General features: G+C 34.7%; 2 protein-coding genes across 3 annotated transcripts; one reads left to right on the top strand and one right to left on the bottom strand.

Annotated features, from left to right (window-relative positions):
• The first annotated feature begins 850 nt into the window (after positions 1 to 850).
• On the top strand, positions 851 to 16,493 carry nprl3 (NPR3-like, GATOR1 complex subunit). Of its 2 annotated transcripts, XM_073857002.1 has the most exons (14): positions 851 to 1,464; positions 1,681 to 1,750; positions 4,991 to 5,035; positions 5,882 to 6,014; positions 6,614 to 6,688; positions 9,405 to 9,558; positions 9,652 to 9,733; positions 11,277 to 11,414; positions 11,699 to 11,855; positions 13,357 to 13,466; positions 14,957 to 15,083; positions 15,341 to 15,530; positions 15,632 to 15,824; positions 16,065 to 16,493. In XM_073857002.1, the coding sequence occupies exons 1-14, from the start codon at positions 1,269 to 1,271 to the stop codon at positions 16,228 to 16,230; spliced, it is 1,836 nt and encodes a 611-aa protein (XP_073713103.1). In that variant the 5' UTR covers positions 851 to 1,268; the 3' UTR covers positions 16,231 to 16,493. The 2 variants fall into 2 exon arrangements, with proteins under 2 accessions (XP_073713103.1, XP_073713104.1); XM_073857003.1 differs by lacking the exon at positions 4,991 to 5,035 and having other exon boundaries at positions 852 to 1,464.
• A 175-nt stretch (positions 16,494 to 16,668) lies between these two features.
• mpg (N-methylpurine DNA glycosylase) lies at positions 16,669 to 20,280 on the bottom strand. Its single transcript, XM_055189028.2, has 3 exons — positions 19,756 to 20,280; positions 17,334 to 17,538; positions 16,669 to 17,184 (listed from the first exon to the last, which is right to left on the bottom strand). Exons 1-3 carry the CDS (start codon positions 19,990 to 19,992, stop codon positions 16,763 to 16,765), a joined length of 864 nt encoding a protein of 287 aa, XP_055045003.1. The 5' UTR covers positions 19,993 to 20,280; the 3' UTR covers positions 16,669 to 16,762.
• Between the last annotated feature and the right edge of the window lie 3,632 nt (positions 20,281 to 23,912).

Raw genomic sequence — 23,912 nt, 5'->3', positions numbered from 1 at the left:
GCTGTTGCATTTAATTTAAATGTTTAAGTTAAACAACTTAAATTAATAAGTCATTTGAACTTTTTTGACTAGTTGGAAGTTATAAATTATGCAAATAAAGTTGTAATAACTTAAGCCCATTATTAGAATTTTTTTATTCTACCAACTCCTCACTAGTCAAAAAAAGTTTAAATGACTTGTTAATTCAAGTTGTTTAAACTAGCAAAATTTTTTTTTACAGTGGACATTTTTAAAGTTCATTTAAACTGCCTCCAAAGATGGTAGCATCCATAAATAGGCGTTTATCTTTACTGGGGCAAAGGACCCTTATACTTTTTCTATCACTTTCTTAAAAGACTACTGTTGTGCAATATAACATTAAGTTAAATATTTTGCATTCTTATTTTTGTAAGCCATATTTACAATTAATGGTGCTTACTGTAGTGTAGGCTGAGTTTCAGATGAAAGAAATGCAATATTAAGACACTGATGCAAAAAACCATTTATTGTATGGTTTATAGACCTTACAAAATGTTGCTGAACATCTACACAATAGACCTATGATAAATATTCTGAGTTGCATTGGTGGATAATTATTAATTAATATCCATCATCACCATGAAAGTGTTGAAAACAGAGAAAAAACAGACGGTCGTGGACATACCTTTCTGAAAGCACGTGTCTTTTGGTTAAAGTTTCCGGGACTGCGTCGTTTCGTTTATATTTTTTATTAATTTCCAGATTATAAACGTACATGAATACATTGACAGCAGATTTACATTTGGGCACGTCCAGAAAAAAAACGGGTCTATTAAAGAGTTAATGGACCGAAATGACAATGAGAAAACATCCGGAACCATTATTCGCTGAGATTTGAATTCTCACGGACCGCATATGGTGTAACAACAAAACAATAGCCCGTGCTGTGTTTCAGTATATTCATCATTTAGGTATTTTGAATGGTAAACTTTGCTGTCGGTTAGATGAAAATTTCCAAAGACAACGTCTGATGACCGCTGGGTAAAATGGGTTTGCTGTCTAGTAAATAATACGAGATTTTGCATCAGTGTTTTTGATGTAGCTAGCAAACTGAAAGCACTGTTTCCCAGCGAGAAATAAAGTTATAAAAGATGCTCTGTACTCTATATCATATAATGATTTAAAGTTAGTCAACGTTTTAGCTCCCCATCTATTCAAATATTTAAGTAGCTGCAGCAGTTCAGGCACAAACTGCAGCAGTAAGTTACCGCTCGATTATTTACATATGTTTCTGAGAAGAAAGCGTTAGGATGTACAAACAGTGGTCTGTAGATTCAGACGTAGACCCGAAAGTGACGTGGAAACGGTCACAATCCAATCTGCAGCAAAATGGAGAAAAAACAAGTCCCATTAGCGTCATATTAGTTAGTTCTGGGAGCAGAGGAAACAAATTGCTCTTCCGATACCCATTCCAGAAAGTATCTGAAAGCACCTCATCGGCAACGTGTAAGTGTAACAGTTTACGTATTTGTTGCATTTTATTTCACACCTAATTTCATTAACTTTATTTCAACTGTTAACTTTTGACATCTATCAACCTGTCTCTGCCACGCCTTCAGATTCTGTGATTGACACATTACATTCCACCACTGCCAGTTATATTGCACTATATATTACATAACATAACTGATACAAAGAAAACATGTTTCTTTTCTATTAAAGCCAAACAGCGAAGTCCATACGTGTTGAATACCTCAGGTGATTCTACAGAGGATCAGGATGGTGATTCAAGGTATGCATGGAAATGCTTTAAAGATTTGGTGGTTTTCTTTGACGCAGCCAAAAGAAACAAATTCAAAATTCATTGGTGTAAGTTGCTATTTAACTGAGCAGGATGTTGTTGTTTGATTAGGGACGGTTTCCCGGACCAGGATTAGCTTAATCCAGGACTAGGCCTTAGTTTAATTAGGAAATATAACTAGGTTTAACAAACATGCCTTACTAAAAACATTGCCTGTGTGCATTTTGAGGTAAAACAGGACACTGATGTATTTTAGGCTATGTTAGTGAAAGAAGTTTGGAGAGCTCTTAAAAGTGTTTAAGTCTAGGACTTTTCTAATCCCTGTCCGGGAAACCGCCCCTTAGAGTTTTTTTGAGGTTGCCATGTTTAATATACTTCATGGTCTACTACAGTGGTCACATTTGAACTAAAGGAATTTTTATTTACATTGTGCAGTTAGGTCAGACGAGCATCTTACAGTGACATTTATGTAGTCCACCGATATGTTTTTTTTATGGCAGATACAGATATTGAGAAAGTAGTTTTGCCGATATAACACAAATACAGTAAATAAGAGACAAAATGAAAGAAAATATTTAAACATTTGTTATGCATTTATTTATAAACCTACAGTACTGTGCAAAAGTCTTAGGCCACCATGCCAGAATTAGATTTGTTGTTTTTGCAATGTTATAGTGAACACTGATCATATATAATTATTTCTCAGTCCCTTTAATGGAATACATCCAGAAAATACAGGAAATGTGTATATAGTATTAAAAAACTGTATAAAATGTAAATGTGTCAAGTTTTTAGCGTTAACTTCCCTTCCACTTGAGCAATAGCAGGAAACTGCAGGATCTCTTAAACCTAAATGAAATGAAATCCTACATTTCTAACTTTAAAGAAATAAGTATTTTTACTTCATTTTGCTCAAAAATGCGCACAAGATTTTTTTGTACATATTTCTTGTATTTTCTGTTTGTATTTTATTGAGATAGATTGAAAAATAAATATGGATGGACATTAAAACTTCTTAAATAACAAGTCTGGTGGTGGTGGCCTAAGACCTTTGCACAGTACTGTACCCTTTTTAAGTACATATGTACAGTGGATGACAGATATTGTGTGAAACACAACTAACTTCACATTAAAAAGTGAATAAGATTTGTTATTTTACTGTTTGTCAAACAACAAATTTAAGGAACATAAAGATTTGTTGGCCGATTGAAAAAATTATCAGTCGATGTCTTGGCCACTGCAGTGTATCGGTCCATCACTAATCGTTTTTCAAACAAAAATACAACATTAAGAAAGTGTTGCTTTTTTAAAATAACACTTAATTCAACCACAGCTCTTCAGACATTTTAAATACAGCTACACACAGGTCTTGTTATTGTGCATGTGATATGGGGTGGCCATTTGTGCCGGTTCCGCCGGACATGTCCCGGGCATGTTTTCGGGTTCGTTCTCCGGAGGTCGCGTGGGTCGACCGCATACGTCGTCAAGGTTTAATATTTCGGGTTTAATTTCAGAAAAGAAACCCTTACATTTCAAGGTAAGAATGAAACTACAATGATTGTATGTCTTAAAAGAAATAAATCTTAATTTTCGAATGTATTTTAACTGAAGTGTGAGAACCTCGGTGACGTGTGCGGTCGAGCAGCGCGGCTTCCGGGGGGCGAGCCGGGGGGCGGGTTCGGGACGTGTCCGGCGGAGCTGGCACGAATGGCCACCCTAATGTGATAGGCTGTTTGGGATGTTAAGAGAACACCAGTGAAGATGTTGCGGTGGGTTTTACTATATGTGGGTTTAATACCTGCCCTCAGTGCCCTGCCTAGCAGTTTGGAAAGATTGCTGTCGGCATATAATGAGTCTAGAGTGTATAATATCATAACATGATCCAGACTGTTGCTGTAAAAAAAGAGTTTGAATGTTTTTAGTTTCCATTTTTGGTTTGATATGATTATGGGTAAGCAGCAGTCATGCAGCACTTAACAAATTTATTACCAAATTTATCTTACCTCAACTTTTTTCAATGCTTGCATGCACTTTTAATCTTGTGAATGTGTTGGCATTTGGCCTGGCCCTATTCATTCTTATGGCTCCAAACAGGGATGAAATTAGAAGCCACCAAACACCATATTTACAGTATTTAAAGACAATTACATGAGTAGTTACACGAGTAAGTATGGTGGCACAAAATAAAACTTTAGTTTGGAGCCATGGGAATTAGTGCGGCTGGGCTGAATGCTAACACATTCACGAGGCGCTGTACAAAGATTAAGTGCAGGCATTGAAAAAAGATAGCTATGTTTTAATTTATCTAAGTTGAGGTAAGAACATAGTAAAATATAGAAAAACGGTGGTGTTTTCCTTTAATAGAATAATGTCTTGGTTTCACAGACTTAGCTAAAGCTAGGACCAGGTCTTTGCTATATTAAGATGTTTAAGCAAACATGCCCGAAAAAAGTTGTTATGGTGTGTTTCTTGAGACAAATCAATGACATTGGCATATTTATAATCTGTCAGGTCAAGTTATATTCAGTTGAGACAGCTCAAACATGTGTCTTAGTCTAGGACTAGCCTTAAGCCTAGATTAAGTTTTAATGGTTGAATGTTACACTTGATTTATTTCTGACTTCTGAGAGAAATGTAATTTGACATTCCTCATGTTGACAATTGCGAAACGTTGAGAACTCTAAAAAAAAAAGGAAAGAGTCCTCATTAAAGGGCTTCACCATGCTATATGATCTTAAGACAAATAGACCGGTGGTTTAAAAAATTATTTAAGAACTGTATCTCTTGTAGTTCTGTTTAAATCTGTGCCACTGTATAAAATAAATTTATCTGCATAATGGCAAACTAACTGTACCTATACTGACTTTACATATTGTCACAGAGAACACCCAACAAACAACAGAATGTAAATAAATAGGTACAGTTAATGTATAACAACTAAGATTAACTAAGGACTAACGCAAGATTTGCATGTAACAAACACCACCAGAAATGTAATATTGTTGCCAGATTTTTGAAAAGCCCACAAAAATTATACTGTTATTTATGCTGACAAAATTAAACGTCTAGGTTTGGTTAGTACTTTTTCAGATTCAGATAAATCTGTGATATTATTTCTTTATTATTTGGTTTGTTTTTGACCATCCTGTCTTATGCGCTCTGCCATCCATTCCTGTCTGCTGCATTTTGCTTTTTGTTGTTTTGTTTTTTCTTTCTCTGACCATATTCCAGTTTCAGAGAACACACTCCACTAACTGATGAACAGTTGGTAGCAGGGTAAGATAAAACGACCACTCTAAACCACTTCTTTTCCAGAACACCCAATTTTTGTTTTCCTTTCCTCCCTGATATTTTGTCTGTTGTATATGTTCTGTTTTGTTGTTCAAATATGCATTCAAATTAAATATATAATCTGATGAATCGTGGGTAATTGTGATGGTTCGTATAATTTGTGTCTTTAATTTTTTTTATAAGCTGAAATTGTGGATCACATTTCGATCAATAGGATCAGAACTACAATAAGTTTAGTTTTTACATCACTATAAGAATGTTTTGTCAATTGAGAGAATCTGCTAGATTAAAAAATTTGCAATCAAGAGAAAATAAAATGAAATGCAGTATGTGATGGGCCTGCATTAAAATAAATTCACACTTTTCCAAGACCTTATTTTCTATTCTATTTCTATTGAAACAATTATTTCACCACTGATCGAAATTAAAGGTTTTAAATCAAACCACTGTTTTTTGCTCCATAATAGGCTTTTTCTGGGGTCTGACTCACTGTAAAGGCTTTATCTGTGTTGGCTATAGCACAAAAATGTATACCATCACGACTTGGTCACTTCTTGTTTTACGGTCCATCACTCTGCCAGAGGGATCCAATACCACCTATTATCATTTATGTGTCATCATAGGTATTCTTGTAATAATACGATCAGAAAGAACAAAATCATTTGCCTAAAATGCCCCCCATCTCTTAGAAACCAGAAAGCTGGTTTTGTGTATAATTCTTATTACTCAGTAGATAGATGCCTGTAATCCAACCAGATCTTCAATTTTAATCACACCAACTAATTTTGGTATTTAATCTATTTTTCTGTTTTATTCCTTCTCATCAAAAAGATTTTCTGATATCATTCTTGCTACCATCTTGGCTACCAAGTCTGATATGTGCGGCAAGAAGTTTGAACTAAAAATTGACAATGTGCGCTTCGTCGGTCATCCAACTCTACTACAGCACCCACAAAATATTCAGGTGAGAGCTAAAGAAATGTCATATATGTCCTTGAATTCAGATATTTACATGTGCTTTCATATTACTGCATGAATACCCAGATGTTAATAGACACCAGAGAATGCTATGATACCAGGCCAAGAGCTCCACCTTCTGTCAGAGATAAAATATTTTAGGCTGTCACTAAACAAATGTTCTCCTATTAGCAAAGTTTTAGCTTTGTATTCAGGCCTGAACATTTTTAAAAAGCTAGATGGATGGAGAAATGTCAGTTTTTCTTTTGCTATATCTTAAACTAATTAAGTTTATTAAACTACAACATATTTGCCTTTTTATTGCATTGTAAAAATAAAACTTTGCACAAAGATATTAATATTATTATTATTAGGTTTTTAGTATAGAAAACAGCTCCTTGATTTTTCAGGATCTGATCTAAAGACATTGTATGCAGCATAAAGTTTTAAAAATAAAACATATTAACCACATTAAAACGAACTATACAAACTATTGCTCTAATATTATTAGAGATGTTAATTTGTTATAATTTGTGCCTTCTGTTTCAAAGACACACACAATGAGCATAATTTAATTATAGTTATTAATGGCATTTCCTTCTGCAGGTCTCCAAAACCGACCCCTCCCCCAAAAGAGAGCTACCCACCATGATCCTGTTTAGTGTTGTCTTTGCTTTAAGGGTAAGGAAAACAGAATATACATTATTTCATATCTTAATAAAGTATAAATGTATCATTTGAAATCCAATTTGTTATTTTTTAAAGTATATAATAAAATGTACTGAATAAATTGATCAGTTACAGCACTACAATATCATCCCCCACATAAATAAGTAAGACATACATGATTGGAGTTTACATCCTGACTTTTTTTTTACAAGAAATAGTTTTTCACATTATCATTTTAAATACAGTGCCTTCAAAATTATTATTTTTTAAGTTTTGAATGAATATCATTGCATTATATTAAAATAAAATAAAAACTAAATAAAATATCACATTTTTACATTTAAGAAGGTGTTTTAAACAAAATGTAAGAAAATTGGGCAAAAATTGACTTCCAGCTGGTTTAAACATCAGATACTGTTTATATGAAATGAATAATGTAATATATCTTTACATTTTCTGTAGTGTTGTCAAAAGATTAATCGCGATTAATTGCATACAAAATAAAAGTTTGTGTTTGCATAATATATATGTGTGTGTGTACTGTGTTACTGTGTGTATATATTGTGTATATAAAAATACACACATACATGTATGAATTTAAGAAAAATGTTATTTAGGAATATTTTTATTTATAATATAAAATATATCAAACTATATATAAATTTACATGTAAATGTTTCTTAAATACAATTGTGTGTGTGATATATATATATATATATATATATATATATATATATATATATATATATATATATATATATATTATGCAATTAATCTTTTGACAGCCCTAATTTTCTGGTTATGTAACTTAGTGATCAATAATTTATGTAAACAATTGTTATTTTGTTTGGACACCTGTATAAAATTAAGGGGGACTGGATAAGTGGATAAAAGCAACTGTAAAAATGGTTAAGAAAATTTGTTTTGATTCCACTTCATTTTATATTTTACATTTATCTCATGCAATAACATTTATGGGCCTTAGGTGTCCAAGACCTTCATGTTGGCAGTCTGTGAATCAGCTGTTATGGGGATATCTGGGAGAGTTTGTCTTAGTTTCTCAGAAAAGGGTGCGAATTGTGATAAACTTCCAGTATGCTGTCTGTATCACACAGACCGACAGGGGTGGGACCATCTTACCTCCATTATCAAAATGACCACGATCACACCCACCCCTGTGCCAGCATGACTTAGCAGGACAGAGTGCTGAGTAATGGCTTGAGATGCTGAAAATGCACACTCATGCTGCTATCAGTTCTGCAGCATGCACACTCCCTTTCCCTGGTACACACTCGGGCCACATGCCCACCGTTACTCGGCAAATTATGTGTACATATTAAACTTTCATCTTAAACTTTATTAAACCTAGGTTGTTACTTGTATTTTGGATGGTTAAATATAATCATAATTTTAAAAAAAAATTACATTTTACTTTATACATTAAAATTTAGTCTGACAGGCACATTTTTACTATGTTTAATACAGTAGTTGGCACATAAAATAAATGCTTTATGCCCATTATAATCTTATAAGTATAGTACATTGCACATAATTATTGGGGGAATAAAACTAATCGAAAAATATCTGAATTAAAAAGTGCTTTAGTTCTTGAGGAAGACTTTGTTGGAAGAAAAACAAGAAAAGTTAGAAAAGATTAGACAATAATATAGTAAAATAGTAAAACAAATTAAAGAACAACCATATGATAGCTTTACAAAAGACTTAATAAGTTCATTTTAGTTAATACTGTTTGTTAGGTGTTATAAACTACAAAAACAGCATTTGTTAATCTCATCATTAATTCTGCACAACAACCTTTAAAAAACAGCCGAATACATGCTTTTCTATACATTCCACTGCTTAACTTCCTGTTTAACATTAAATACATCTCTTTTACTTGTTCTCTTCTCCTATATACGGTGTTTATTGTTGCATTAATTTGTTATTGTTGTATTAATGTGAAATGTTAAATGCTAGTCTCACTAAATTAATAAATGTAAATCAATCTAGGACACTGATTAATATACTATTCATTATTGTTAATTTATATTCATAATATTTTAACTAAAATAATAAGCTAAGAAATTTGTATATGTGAACTCTGTACCAAAAAAAAAAAAAAAAAAAAAAAAAAAAAAAAAACTAGTCTCATTATTTTATACATCATCTGAAAGTTAAACAAATTAATTCATTAATTTAAAATTTGAATACATTTCTATTGATTCATGGGTTGGACAATATTTGGCTGAGATGCAACTATTTGAAGATCTGGAATAAAAAAATCTAAATATTGAGAAAATTTGCCTTTAGAGTTGTCCTTAGCGACACATATTACTAATGATACATAAATAATTTATATATTTGCGATATAAAATGTATAAAATATATTTATGGATCTTCACTTAATATCCTAATGATTTTTGGCATAAAAATAATAAATAAATAATTTTGACCCATACAATGTTTTGTTGGCTATTGTTACAAATATACTTGTGCTACTTATGACCAGTTTTGTGGTCCAGGGTCACATGTATAAATAAACATTCACCAACATTAGTAAATGATGTAAAAGTAATGTTCATTGTTATTTATTGTTAGCTATTGGATTAACATTAAATGAATTAACTTATATACTAAGCTAAACCTTACTGAAATTTAATCGTACTGTTTGCAATAATGCTGTACTCATCAAAAGAACAACAATAGTTTGTATTTCTCTCTGTTACAGGCCAATGCAGATGACTCAGTCATCAACTGTATGCATAACTTATCTCGCCGCATTGCCATAGCCCTGCAGCATGAGGAGCGTAGATGTCAGTATCTCACCAGAGAAGCCAAGCTAATGCTGGCAGTACAGGATGAGGTCACCACCATGACCGAGAGTAATCATCTTATTCCCCTACAATATGCATTGTCCTGTAAAAATCATCCCTAAAGCTTTTACATGATGTTCACGCTGTTTACTGCTATTATAGCGGATGACGCCCCACAGTCGCCTTTTCGCCAGATCCTTCCCAAGTGTAAATTAGCAAGAGACCTTAAAGAGGCCTATGACAGGTGAGTGTTACTCATATTTACCCAGAGAGGACGTGTTCACAATGAAACAATATTCCTAACATCCTAACAGATCGTAATAGTCTTAGGTTTGCTGAAATAATTTCAAGTCACAAACTTTTTCAGTGTACGGCCCCTTTGTGTACGGCACATTCTTTTGCCCCCCCCAAAGAAAATGTATGACATAAAAGAGTTCTAAAACTTAAGATTTTAATTAAACAAAACATATTAAACTATACAAAGTAGTGCTGTTGGTTGGTAGCCTTTTTTTTAGGTTTAATTACAAAGAATTCATGATAAATTAATGTATTTTATAAAATGCCCCTGGCTCCATTTCGCTTGAGAACCACTGCCTTACAGGACCTTAGTTGGCACCCCTTATAACAGGGCTTGGGACGGGGGTTTAGGGTTCTAATTTGGGGGGGGGGCAGTGTCAGGATTAGGGTAAGAATTGAGGTTTGGCCTAGGGCAGAAATATAATAATAATCTTATTCTGTAGTTAAGGGCTTCTCATTTATTCTTTTCAACCTGTTTTCATTTGATTTTAGGGGTAAAGCTATATCATTTATTATATTTATAATCTATTATATTGTTTATTATCAATATTTTTTTTATAACCTAGAAGAGATACTAATCCAGTTCAGCTAAATTACATTTTGTCATGTCCTGCAGTTTACAAATACACAGTACTGTGCAAAAGTCTCAGGCCAACATACCACCATTAAATTTGTTTTTCTTGTGATGGTAATGACCATATATAAATATTTCTTAGTCTCTTTATTAGAATACAACCATAAAATACAGGACATTTGTATGTTGTATTAAAAAACTGAATAAAATTATAAGATAAATTATAATTATAAAATGATGTGTAATCTCCATTTCACATCAGCAACAGCAAGAACATGCAGGCTTTTTTAAACCTAAATTAAATTAATCCCTAATTTCTAATCTAATGACTTCAGTTTCTTCAAAAGAGTTTTAAGATAAATACACAATAAATACTGACTTTTGTCACAAGAATATTTTTTCTTTAAATATTTTGTACAGCTGTACTGTTTGTATCTTAATAAAGAGACTGAAAAAATATATTTATGTTCATTAAAGGTTTGCTAAACCAACAAAGCTGGTGGTGGCCTAACACATTTTGCACAGTACTTAATTTTATTCAGTTTGATATTTTTATTAATCCTCTTTCAAATGTTTCCAACGCTATCTTACTAGAATACATATTTTACGAGTTGGCTAACTTAAGTCCTTATGCATAACATGTACATCTTGATATCTATAATATTTCTTTTCACAATCTTTAATCCAGGACTAGGCCTTAGTTATAATGGGACATTTAAGTGTTTTTTACAAACATACCGCACAAAAAACAATACATGCGTGCATCTGGAGAAAAACAATGATATATGTTAAGATATGTCTTTTAAATGAAGGCAGCTCAAACATGCATTTTAATCTGGGACTAAACCGCCTCTGTATCTGAAAGTGGATTGTTTTTCTTGTCATGACAATGTTGTTCATTGTGTAAAATTTTTAGCCTCTGCACAACTGGAATTGTGCGCCTACACATTAATAACTGGTTGGAGGTCAGTTTCTGCCTTCCCCATAAAATCCACCGGGTGTGCGGAAAACACATCCCACCGGAAGCTCTGGAGCGCAGTCTAAAAGCAATTCGGTGAGATAATTCAGTGCCATAACACTGTGAGACATCATGACTATTCAAACTTGAAAGCATTTTAAATGTAACTTTAAAAAAGCAGCATAATGCATATTTGTCTTGATGATTTGCCTTAATTCATGTCTGTATTGTTTTAGTGCATGAAGAGAGAACAACTGGTGCATGATGCTCTAAGCTTTGACAATGCATTCATTTATCTGTCTTTGTTTTTGCTGCATTGTAAAGGACAGATTGTATTTTACTCCGAGTGTCATTTTGAATGCGTGGTGTGTCCTCTGCAGGCCGTATCATGCATTGCTGCTGCTGGATGATGAGAAAGCTTTGCTGGCTCAGCTCCCTCTGGACTGCTCTCCTGCTTTGGTGCGACTCATCAAAACCTGTTCAGCTGTAAAGAACCTGCAGCAGTTAGCTCAGGACGCTGATCTAGCTCTCCTACAGGTGAACTGTGATCAGTTATTATGTCTGACACAGAAATTAGAAATATATAGTGCTTTTTGGCTTGAACAGTCTGTGTGGAAAATGTGATGCCGTACCGACACCTACAGGGCATAGTGTGAGTAGTCTGTGAAATACAAGTTAAAGTCTCATAATCCAAGTATGCGATTTGGAGAATCAAAGTTTGATTTCAATCTTCGACATGGTCTTACTCAGTCAGTATGAAAGATATCAAGGTTATATTTTCACAGAATGTTCTTTACATTATATAGGAAGATTTAATGTAAAAATTACAAAAAATGACCTTAACTACATTTTTACAGACTGGGTCACATTTAATAGTGCTGTCTCTCATTATCTTTAAGCAGTTGTGTTATATATTTAGCATTATTTTTACTTCTTGACTAAAAAATGCAATGTGTTTAAATTAAAGTAGATTCAAGCTTTCATCTTTAAAGCGATAGTTGTCATCATCTACTCACCCTCAAGTTGTTTCAAACCTGTATAAATCTCTTTTTTCTGCTGAACACAAAGGGAGATATTTTGAGCTTTGTTTGTAACCGAGCAGATCTGGGGCACTATTCATTTCCATTGTAGTAAAATAATAATCCTATGGAAGTGAATGGTGCCCCAGATCTGCATGGTTACAAACATTCTTCAAAATATCTTTCTCTGTGTTTAGTAAAACAAAGAAATCTATACAGGTTTAAAACAACTTGAGGGCAAGTAAATGATGACACAATTTTCATTTTTCGGTGAACTGTCCCTTTAAGTAGTTGTAACGCACACTCCTGATATACAGTAATTAGTCTCAAACTGCCATCTAGTGGACAGAATCGATTAACTCCAAATGAGGAAGGAGAGCATTTAGGTCAGGAGAAGATAAGCCTGTCTATAGCATTATTGTTGAATAACACATTATTTTGATGTTTTTGACTTTATACATGTAGAGACTCGGAAGTGCACAGGAAATTAACAGTAAAAACATTTGTATTAATGTGGACCTGAGAAATATTATATAAAATTATATCCAATCTTTTAACTTTAATTACCAGTGGACTCTATTAAAGCCAGTAATTTTACTCACTATACATGCATAGATGTAACAGAAATATTTAAACACTGCAAATAGGAATATCATCAGTAATGCAATAAATATAAAGTTAATCTTCCTTTAAATATACATTGTATAGACATGTACAGCCTGTAATGGGTTTAACATGATATAAGATATATGTTATTTCTTTTAAACTCGCCCAGTTTGCTTATCATCTAAATATTTTACAGATTTTTATGTAAAAAAATCAAATAAAAATAATTGACACATTGACACAGATATTGATTCAGAATGCACTCAGAACATTTCTTTACTCTTTAAATAATGAAGTGATCTGTGGATAAAATGTAATTTTATTTAATGCATGGATCTCTGCACTCACACTATACAAAGTTTTTATAACTGACCTGCCGAGTCTTTTTTTAATGTTATACTGCCCTCCTACAGGTCTTTCAGATAGCTGCACATTTGGTGTACTGGGGTAAAGCCATCATTATCTATCCACTCTGTGAGAACAACGTCTATATGCTCTCTCCTCATGCAAACATCTGCATCTAAGTGGTCTCCTGAGAACTGCTAAAAGTTCAAAGTTTTTATTTTGGTAACATTTTACAAGAAAGTTGCATATGTTAAAGGGATAGTGCACCCAAAAAATTTTTACTCGTCACCCTCATGTTGTTACAAACATGTATAAATTTCTTTGTTCAGCTGAACACTAGATATTTTTTGAATGTCATAGAAGTATTTTTTCAGTCAATGGTGCTTCTGTTTTTCTACTTTATTACAAATATCTTTGTGTTTTGCAAAACAAAGAAATTGATACAGGTTTGTTACAACATGAGGGTGAGTAAATGATGATAGAAGCTTCCTTCTTGAGTAAACTGTCCCTTTAAAATGAGTTAATGCATGATATAACAATGAAATATTTTTTAAATCAAAAGTTGTAACTCTTAACTTTATTAAATGCAAAATGCATAAACACAATAAACACAAACACTTGTATTGGCATTATCAAAAATTAAAACCATACTGCATATTATTAGTGAATCTTAGCTAATACATTTACTAAATACACTTACTTAGTATTTCTGTCTTGTTTTTAGTAAAAATATCTAAAAATTCTTAAATTAAGATGTATTTTCTTAATGAGCAAAATGACCTAGGAAATAAGTCTTGTTTTTAGACAAAAAAAAAATATATATATAAAATTTAACCGAATTTGTGCTTAAAACAAGCAAAAAAAAAAAAAAAAAATCTGCCAATGGAAAACTGTAAGAAAAATTTTCTTAAAGTGTTTATGAAAAGAGTAAACTTATTTCAAGAATTTTTTTTCTTATTCCATTGGCAGATTTTTTTTGCTTTTTTTGAAGTACTAATTTGCTTAAAGTTTATATTTGTCTAAAAACAGACTTATTTTACTAGGTCATTTTGCTCATCAAGAAAATACATCTTAATTTAAGAATTTTTAGATATTTGAAAACAAGACAAAAATACCAAGTAAGAAAGTGTTTTTTTTTTTTGCAGTGTACAACCTTATTGCACTGCAAAAAATTATTTTCAAGAAATACATTTTGTATTATTTTTGTCTTGTTTTCAGTAAAAAGATCAAAAAATTCCCAAACCAAGATGCCCCTTCTCGATGAGCAAAACAACCCAAGAAAACAAGTCCAGTTTTTAGACCAAAAATATTAAATGTAAGTGATTTTGTGCATAAAACAAGCAAAAAAAAATTGTGAAATTTTTTTCCTAAACACTAAATTCAAGAAAAAAATCAAGAAAAATTTTCCTTGTTTTATGCACAAAATCACATTTTATATTTTTGGTCTAAAACTAGACTTATTTTCTTGGGTCGTTTTGCTCAAGAAAAAGCATTTAAATTTAAAAATTTGTAGATATTTTTACTGAAAACAAGACAAAAATACTAAGAAATTTATTTCTTGAAAATTCTTTTTTTGCAGTGTGTAAAGTGTAGTTAAAACTAGTGGATTGTTTAAACTCTGTTCGGACATTAAGATGAAACTATGTGCATCTCTTTCTTTCCCAGCTACTCTCCTCTTGCTGAGCAGTTCTCTCTCCAGTTTCCAGGTCATGACCTGCCCTCCATGTTAGCCAAATTCTCACTTCCTGTGTCTCTATCTGAATTCAGGAACCCACTGGATGCCCCTGTTCATGAGGTTATTGTCCTAAAGAAATCCTATATATATGTGCTCATGAGGCATTATAAATGTTTGGGAAATGATTTACTTTGTCACTGGGGCACTACCTTTTCAAAAAGTACACTTTTGTACCTAAAAGATGCATATTGGTACCTCAAAAGGTACATATTAGGACCTATTAAAAAGGAACCATCCCAGTGGCTACTTTTGTACCTTTTTTTTTGAGAGTGTTGGAGGTATGATGTGTTAGACCCGCTATGTGTGTGTCTGAACAGGCCCAGCTCATTCAGATGGTGGTGTGGATGCTCCAGCATCGGCAGTTGTATCAGCTCCACACATATGTTTGTCTGATGGTTCCACCCATGGAGGAGGAGCCTGGTCTGCAGGAGGAGGAGCCACCCTTGTTCACACGCGTTACATGCCGAAGTCTGAGTACGCCCAGTGCCCTGAGCTTCGGTTCTCCTAGTATGCAGCCCAATGTACTCCAAACAGTATTGCAGTGAGGTTTTGAAACACTCGTATCATTACATAAAGTTTCAGTAGTTTCTCTCAATGTCTCCCTGCAGCCAGTAGCGATGACATGACTTTGACAAGTCCCAGTATGGATAACTCGAGTGCTGAGCTGCAGACTGGCGGAGACTCTCCTCTTAATAAGGGGATGACAGAAACTTTTCTGGCTAGCCTGACTGAACACGAGCGGCAGGCCATCCTCCGCGTGCCAGCCGCACAGAACCCAGAGGACCTGCGGTTGTTCGCCAGGTGATTGAAGTTCTGTTTATAACATGTTTAATAATCTGAACTATAGATATGTGCTTGCACGTGAAAGGTTACCTGGCCCAGATCCCATGCATGATTTATTAATGTGATGTATTCACATGCATTTCCGATTACCATCAAAACGCTTTGGATCCACATTTATTTTGTTTACTAAATTAGATCACTGGGATGAATGTTACTACTAGTTGTCTGTAGTAAATTATAATGTTGTTGTTTCCATAGGCTGCTGCATTACTTCAGAGGACGGCACCACCTGGAGGAGATCATGTACAACGAGAACATGCGTCGTTCCCAGCTAAAGACTTTATTTGACAAGTTTCGGAGCGTTTTAGTGATAACCAACCATGAAGACCCCATTATCTCTCTCTTCCAATCACCACCAGAGTAAAAGCACTCGGCTCACTTAACCCACGATGGACCATGTGATGGGTTTCAGCAATGGTATTGGTAATGATAATGATTTAGGCTGGGAGTAATTTATCCAACTTAAAGCAGTATTCAAAAGTTTCAGCCAAAGGAAAATAAGGAATGTTTCAGTTTTGAAAGAGGCCTATGTGTATGCAATATATCGTGAATAATGTACTGTATACATTTATATTGCTGTGTGGTTCGTACTTGGACAGCCATAAAACAGATCTTTTAATTATTCCACCCAAGCGCCTCCTATTTTTGGTGGCTATTCTCCAATGTGATTAGTCCAACAAACACGACAAATAACCTGCCATAATGATCATTCCAGACCACTTGGCTGAATGTCCTGGAGAGAAAGAAAGTAAAGAGGTTGTAACTTCCTCAAGGTGCGTATTTAAAATGAATAAGCACAAGATGCAAAACATGTTTTTATTAAGCTGTTAACAAACACACATGATACTCATTCGCATAAAAGACTTAATTGGTGAACGTGGTAATTAGACTAGTCTTTACTCTATTATGTGTGGTCCCAAAATGGAAAAGTCAGTGCAGGACTGTGTGCTCATCTGACGCTCTGCGTCTCTGTTCAGCACGCTCACACATGGGTGGCCTCTCGAATAAAAGCGCAGTGGTTTGGTAGCCCATTCCCCATGAGACTCGACTCCGATCCTGGGGGCAGACACCACCTCTCCGGCATGAATCGTGTCTCCTTGGTCCGTCTCAAGCCATACCTCCATATCGGTTGCCAGATCCCTACGGTCAAAGCAGCGCTGTATATCTAGTGCTTGGCACAACTTGGATGGACCATTGCAGAGTTCTTTATCTTTAAGGATTTTGGCTCCTTCCCTGCGTTTGGCTGCTCGCAGGCCCCTCATGACGTCCTGACCGCTCAGAGGCTCCAGTGAGCGCAGAAGCACTGCCGCCCCCTCCCCTGCAATCACAAACACATATGGTAGTAAGTCTAACTGTTTCCTGCCTGTAGGCTTGTGTCTATTTGCATATGTTCCTTTCTATTGTCTGGAAATGCAAAGTTGCCTTATAATGAGAACCAGTATGAGAAAACAGGACGAAACAGCTCACCTTGGCTTGAGACGTTCATGCAGAGATAGATGCCGTAGATGGGATAGACATAGATGGTTCCAGGCTTCATGAACATTGCAGCGTTCCTCTCTGTACGTTTTCCTCCCGCCGAGTGGGACGCCTTGTCCTCTCCACCTAAATATGCCTCGGTTTCCACAACCCTTCCCCTGAGTTCGGTGCCATCGGTTAGCTTCCTCACCAACACCTAATGCAAAGAAATACCAGGTATTGATGAACTTTCCTGCAGGCTCACTTGAATCTTAAAGGAATAGTCTACTCATTTTCAATATTAAACTATGTTATTACCTTAACTAAGAAGAGTTGATACATCCCTCTATCATCTGTGTGCGTGCACGTAAGCACTGGAGCGCACTGCGACACTTCGATAGCATTTAGCTTAGCCCCATTCATTCAATGGTACCAATCAGAGATAAAGTTAGAAGTGACCAAACACATCAACGTTTTTCCTATTTAAGACGAGTAGTTATACGAGCAAGTTTGGTGGTACAAAATAAAACCTAGCGCTTTTCTAAGCGGATTTAAAAGAGGAACTATATTTTATGGCGTAATAGCACTTTTGGGAGTACTCGGCGCAGTAACACCCTCTCTCTTCCATTATGAGAGTGAGAAGGGGAGCGGACTTTTCAGGCGAGTCGAAGTACTCCCAACAGTGCTATTACGCCATAAAATATAGTTCCTCTTTTAAATCCGCTTAGAAAAGCGATACGTTTTATTTTGTACCACCAAACTTGCTCATATAACTACTCGTCTTAAATAGGAAAAACGTTGAAAATGATATTAATATTGAGTAGACTATTCCTTTAACAGATTTATGTCACACTGGGTTGTACACTGGTGGTGCAAATGTGCCACATTTACTTAAATTACATTTATGCATATGCTTTGCTTACATTAAATTAAAACTATACATTTCATCTATATTTGTGTGTCCTGGGTATCGAACCCATGACTGGGCTACAGGAACAAGCACAAATGATGCACTTCACTATGACTATTGCTCATACTTTAGATTTAAAGAAATATAGACAAGTAACTGGTGCGTCACAGTTTGTGCTACAAACTAATTCCTATTGCGTGCTTAGTTGAGAAGAGACAGACTATGACTGCAAGTAAAATTCCTTGCGGACCCTAAAACATAATGCAAATGAGCAGTACTATGAAATAAATTTGAAATGCAATGCCCATGTAAATTATGTTTATTTTATGAGCAGAATTTGAAAGCCACAGGTTGCTTTTCCAACAGGGTTGGGTGCAGACTTCCACTGTAGCAATGCCTGGTCACACGCAAGGAAAGAAACTAGCTGTTATGAGTGAGACCAGATGCCCTTTATGACATCTGATTTTAGGCTTATCATTACATCATTTCTTCTTTCCTATACACACCAGCTAATTGGCAATATGCAAAGCTGAGTTTTATTTAGTTTTATGTAAAGTTAATGGCTTTAGCAGCCTTCTTTCTGTTTTAAAGCTCAGTGTGTTTGAGTTTCTGGATGCTGGAAGCCTATCACGAATGTTTCACAGGGTTAAGCTTAACTGGATATAGCTTTTACAGTGTGTACTGAATCAAAATGCAGATATGGTCTCTACATTCAAAATGAAGGTCATTAAAATACTCGGGACTGGAAGTCAGATCTATTCACAATATTACATATTTTACATTACATTTTATAAATATGTATTATATTCAAAATATTTTCTTCTAGTAATAAAGTCAGAATTGAGTTGCACAAGGCGTTTGACATGGACTGAGTTCAGTGTTTATGTTATGTTACTTATGTCTGGGTGTCACTACATGACTTTAACACACAGTTCCTGTGACTAATTCATCACAGGCTCAATGTTTCTGTGTCTTGACAGGAAAGCGGTCTGGACTTTGACTTCTTCAGACATTAATATTCATTGCATTTCTAGCAATATGAATGTACTTTAATGAGGAAACAAAACCATATGTTTCTCAATGATTTACTGATAAGAAAAACAAGAAAAATCCCAAAGGTTTAATCTTTCATAGACTGAATTTATGCAAATATTTTACCTAAAACAATTGTATTTTATTTTATTGAAATTAAAATATGATGTTATAAAAATATTATGTGTGCATACTATATTTGTAAGGCACATAGAAATTAAATTAGTTTATTGTAAAATGTATGAAATTCAACAGAATTAATGTAACACTTCAGGGTCGTAATACCCATTTAACTGATATCAACCATGCTAACAATACTTTAAGCTGAACACCCAGCCTGGTTTTATCCACTATTTAAGCTGGTTTAAGATTGACATCCCAGCTTGGCAATTCAGGTCATCCATCCTGGTCAAGCTATACGGTCAATCACATTTTAAAACAAATGTCCATTATCCACTCAATTTACAATAGTGCCCGCGGTTCCCATCTCACCTTTCCCAAAAAAGCTTTAGCCAGCTGAACACAGGGCTGGTTGAAGAAGCTGTAATCCAACCTGACAGCATCTTTCGTTGAGAAATAAGGGCTCAAACTCTCATCTTTACCCACATTTTGATGAACGACCTGTAATGAATGATCCGGCTGACACTGAATTTGTATCTTGACAGCTTCACCATCTGTTTGATCCTCTGAATTTGGTAATAGCGATTTCTTTCTTTTTCGCGTTGTCATGATTAAACATATAACCAAAGAACCCGGAAACAAAAAAAGTTTATGGACTTTCTGTGCAAGATGTTACGATTCCCAAATTTAACACGTCTCAGTGCTTACAGTGAAGCTGTAGTGTGTGTCATGTAATGTTAGCTTAGCAAAACTTGACATTTCTTCTTTGTAAAGGGACGAGTTGTTTGGATGAACTCAAACTCACTCATTTCACATTTTAGTCTATGTAATAATTCAGAAACTAAAGTTAGCTATAAAATGTATATATTTCGATTTTGCAACGCTTAGCATAGGTTTGTTTACCTTTAGCACACGCAAAGTATTCTGGGACTGGGATGGGGTCTTAAAGGGCCAGTGTAAAAAAACATTCTGAGCATATTTTTTGTCAACGTTTTGCATTTGCAAATATTGGTAGTATTTTATGTACAGTTTTCACTATCATTTGTTTATTTATTTTCGTGTCATTAATTCAATTTATTTTGGACCATATACTTTTTATAAGGTATTTTGGTTTAACATTGAATATAAAATGAGTAATTGCAAATGGCAATGTCATAACGGTTTCCCACAGCCTTTGCACAAAAACCTTGGAAAGTAAAAGATGACCAACTTTATAAAATCTTAACTTTCCATTGACGCAGTCCAGTGAATGAGAATCAACTGTCTGTGGTCTCCCGGTGCTTAAAGTTTAGCATTATGTGATAATTTACATGAAAAGAAACAAAAGTCTATATTTCTGAGTTGGCTAAATCATAGGCCTGCACATAATTCATTGAAAGACAAATAGGGATTACAATTATGGGTGAGACAATTGCATAATAAGCCTCAATCACAGCTATCACAAGATGTAGATAGGTTCGAAAAATGAATCTGTACAGTTATTCTGAATTGCTAAAACAAATTTGAAAGCATCACTCATTTTCTCAAAACCTTAACCACAAATCCAAATTGTCAAACTAAATGCACAGAACCCCTGACTCTTCTAGCAGAATAGAACAATTTCTTCAAAACCATTTCACCAGAACTCAAATCAAACAAAGCTTTCAAATAAGTCTAGAATATAAAACACTAGAGAGCATCCATTAGACACTACCTTAAAATGGAAAACATAACACCCAAACCGTTTGCTTACAGAAAAAATAGATGTTTATATAACAACACATTTGACAAATACTAAAATTTCTTGTACTGTAATCACAAGTTTAGTTCAGTGAATAGTGAATACTTTACTGTAAATACTGCAAGTAATAGTAAGTTTTCGATATTACTGTAAGAAGCACTTGTATTTTGTAAAAAGTCAGCAATTACAGTTTTTCTGAATTGCTAAAACACATTTTTTGAAACCATCACTCATTTTCTCAAAACCTAAAACACAAAACCCAATTTCAAACACAATTCACAGAACCTCTGACTCTTCCAGCAAAATCAAACAATTCCTTCAAAACCATTTCACTTGTACTCAAAATCAAACTAAGCTTTCAAATCATACACACATAAGTCCATAATATAAAACACTACAGAGCATCCATTAGACACTACCTTAAAAAATGGAAAACACAACATTCAGACATCTGCTTACAGAAAAATACATGTTTATTGTACATAACAACACATTTGACAAATACTGTTAAAAATCTATATTACTGTTAATCACAAGTTTAGTTCACTGAATATAGTGAATACTTTACCGTAAGTACTGCAAGTAATAGTAAGTTTTCAATATTACTGTAAGCAGCACTTGTATTTTGTAAAAAGTCAGCAATCCAACTGAACATTTTTGCCAATTGCATCGTCTCTGGTGTCTTTTTCTTCCTCATACTCTTCATCTGCCTCTCAGATTGTTTCCAATCCACACAATTGGTAAAAAATGCCATTAGAAAAAAGTTTGTGGAATTTTGAGTTGTTTTGTTTACTGGACGATAACTGTGTTGTAATTGTGTTCAACTTTTGCCTGCCTGTGTTTAGCATTTATAACACAAGTGCATTGCATTGTAAAATGTGTGTTTTAGTGAGAAGTTTGTGTTTAGAGTTTTGTTAAAAGAGTGCATGATGACAAATGGGTTTAGGCTACTATGAATTAGGTTCAGAGATTGGGGTTTAGTGTTTTAGCAAATCAGAAAAACTGTAATATAAGGAATTGTGAAATACCATTAATTGTGTCTGTTATTCATTTAAAGCCACTAGATGCCACTGTTTTAAGTGATGTTAAAGTGCCCATATTATGAAAAACTCACTTTTTCTGGGTTTTGGGGTTTTATTTTGTGTCTCTGATGTTTCCACACGCATACAAACTTGGAAAAAAATCCATCCATGCTGTTTTGAGTGAGATACAGGTTTCTGAATGTCCTCTGCCTTGAGTCTCAGATTGCGCGAGTTCAAACTCAGCTCCGTTCGTCACATTACGTTTGAATTTTCCCGCCCACCACCCCACTCGCAGGTCTCCACCCACCAGGTAGCTAGAGAGAGCACAGAGCAGTCACTTCGATGATACCCTCTGTGCAGGGCTGCGTTCAGCTCCGACAAAACGTTGCACAACGTTTATTAAACAGAAACGGTGATGCGTTGAACGCCCTGTTGTGATGACGTAAGAGTTGCAACTACTGTAGCTGAGAGGCCATTCTTTGTGTTCTTTTTAAAATGTTTCGAAAGCCTGATGAAATCCTTATAAATGTGTGTTTAATACTGCAAAAGGCCCTCAATGTTACAGTCACTGACCTCGCCGTCCAGAATGAAAGACAACATTCCAACTTGAACCCATTGAGCGAGCTGTCTCTTTACTACCGCGTGCTTTTTTACATCTTGCCGCTGATTGGGCCGACATTTCTGACACAACCACCAAACAAGAGAAAACGCATCTAAAACCTGTTGCACACCGTTGCACACCATTTCCAGGAAACATGTCGTTCAACCCGGAAACCGTAGCAAAATGTTGTGCACCGGTGTGAGCTTGAACGTGCCCCTGTTATTATGTCTCACGGAAATAACAGCGCTATTTGGATATTTTGGATTATACTCCCGCCTACTTTTAAAAACAAAGTTTAAACAAGTGCTTATTTAAACCTAAAATGTGTTCTCATATACAGTGTGTTACGACGCAAATTGTCCTCAGATTGTAGTCGATAAGACGTTCATGCGAAATCTGATGTAAACAACAGACTATGTAGCTTTCATGGATTATACGCATTTGTGGACAAAAATGGTCATTGGATGTATTTTATTGGACTTTCATGGATTATTCACACATCTGAAACAGACTGGATTCGATTCGCGATCGCTATATCAAAACAAAAGGTAAGAAGTCTTATATTTTGCATGTTGTAATCTTCTGTCACAAAATACTACATTTATGATGCTAGGCCATCTGTATCTCAAAACAGAGATCATACATTGATGCTAATCCCGTAAATTATACCATATATATGCTATTGTTTGTAGATAGTAGGATATATAGATATTTTTTGCAGGCTAGATAGTTTGCAGCGTGGTTTCGAAAGTTTAAAAAAATAACAGCTTTATTTTACAATTCTACATGAACTAAGTAATAGTGCTTTGCCAAACTAAGTGTTTTGCCAAACTAACTGAGACCGGGCCTTACCAATCCGGCTTTTCTGACGAGGCCAACGTACCCCCGAGTCTCTTATAACTTTACCGTCCGGACCTCCCGCTAGCTTCTAGCAATTAGCACGCAGCCCACAAGCAGTATACATCCCCTGCCGGGTCTTAATTTCTGTCATTTGCGAAAATAATGCGTTTGAAAATGTTTTATAACGTGAATATGTTAGCATTGTCCAGGGAAAAGGAGTGTATTGTTGAAACTGCTACATCACAATTTACTCTGGAATCATTGTGTGTCATGATGAGTTTCTTCTCCTGTAGTGTACTTATTAGTGATACTTTTCTGCTTGATTTGTCTGTTGGCAACATAAACC

Source organism: Misgurnus anguillicaudatus, chromosome 19 (genome assembly GCF_027580225.2).
Source record: "Misgurnus anguillicaudatus chromosome 19, ASM2758022v2, whole genome shotgun sequence".
Lineage (NCBI taxonomy): Eukaryota > Metazoa > Chordata > Actinopteri > Cypriniformes > Cobitidae > Misgurnus > Misgurnus anguillicaudatus.
The sequence above is the reverse complement of the archived record's forward strand: the minus strand, read 5'-3'. Positions and strand labels throughout refer to the sequence as shown.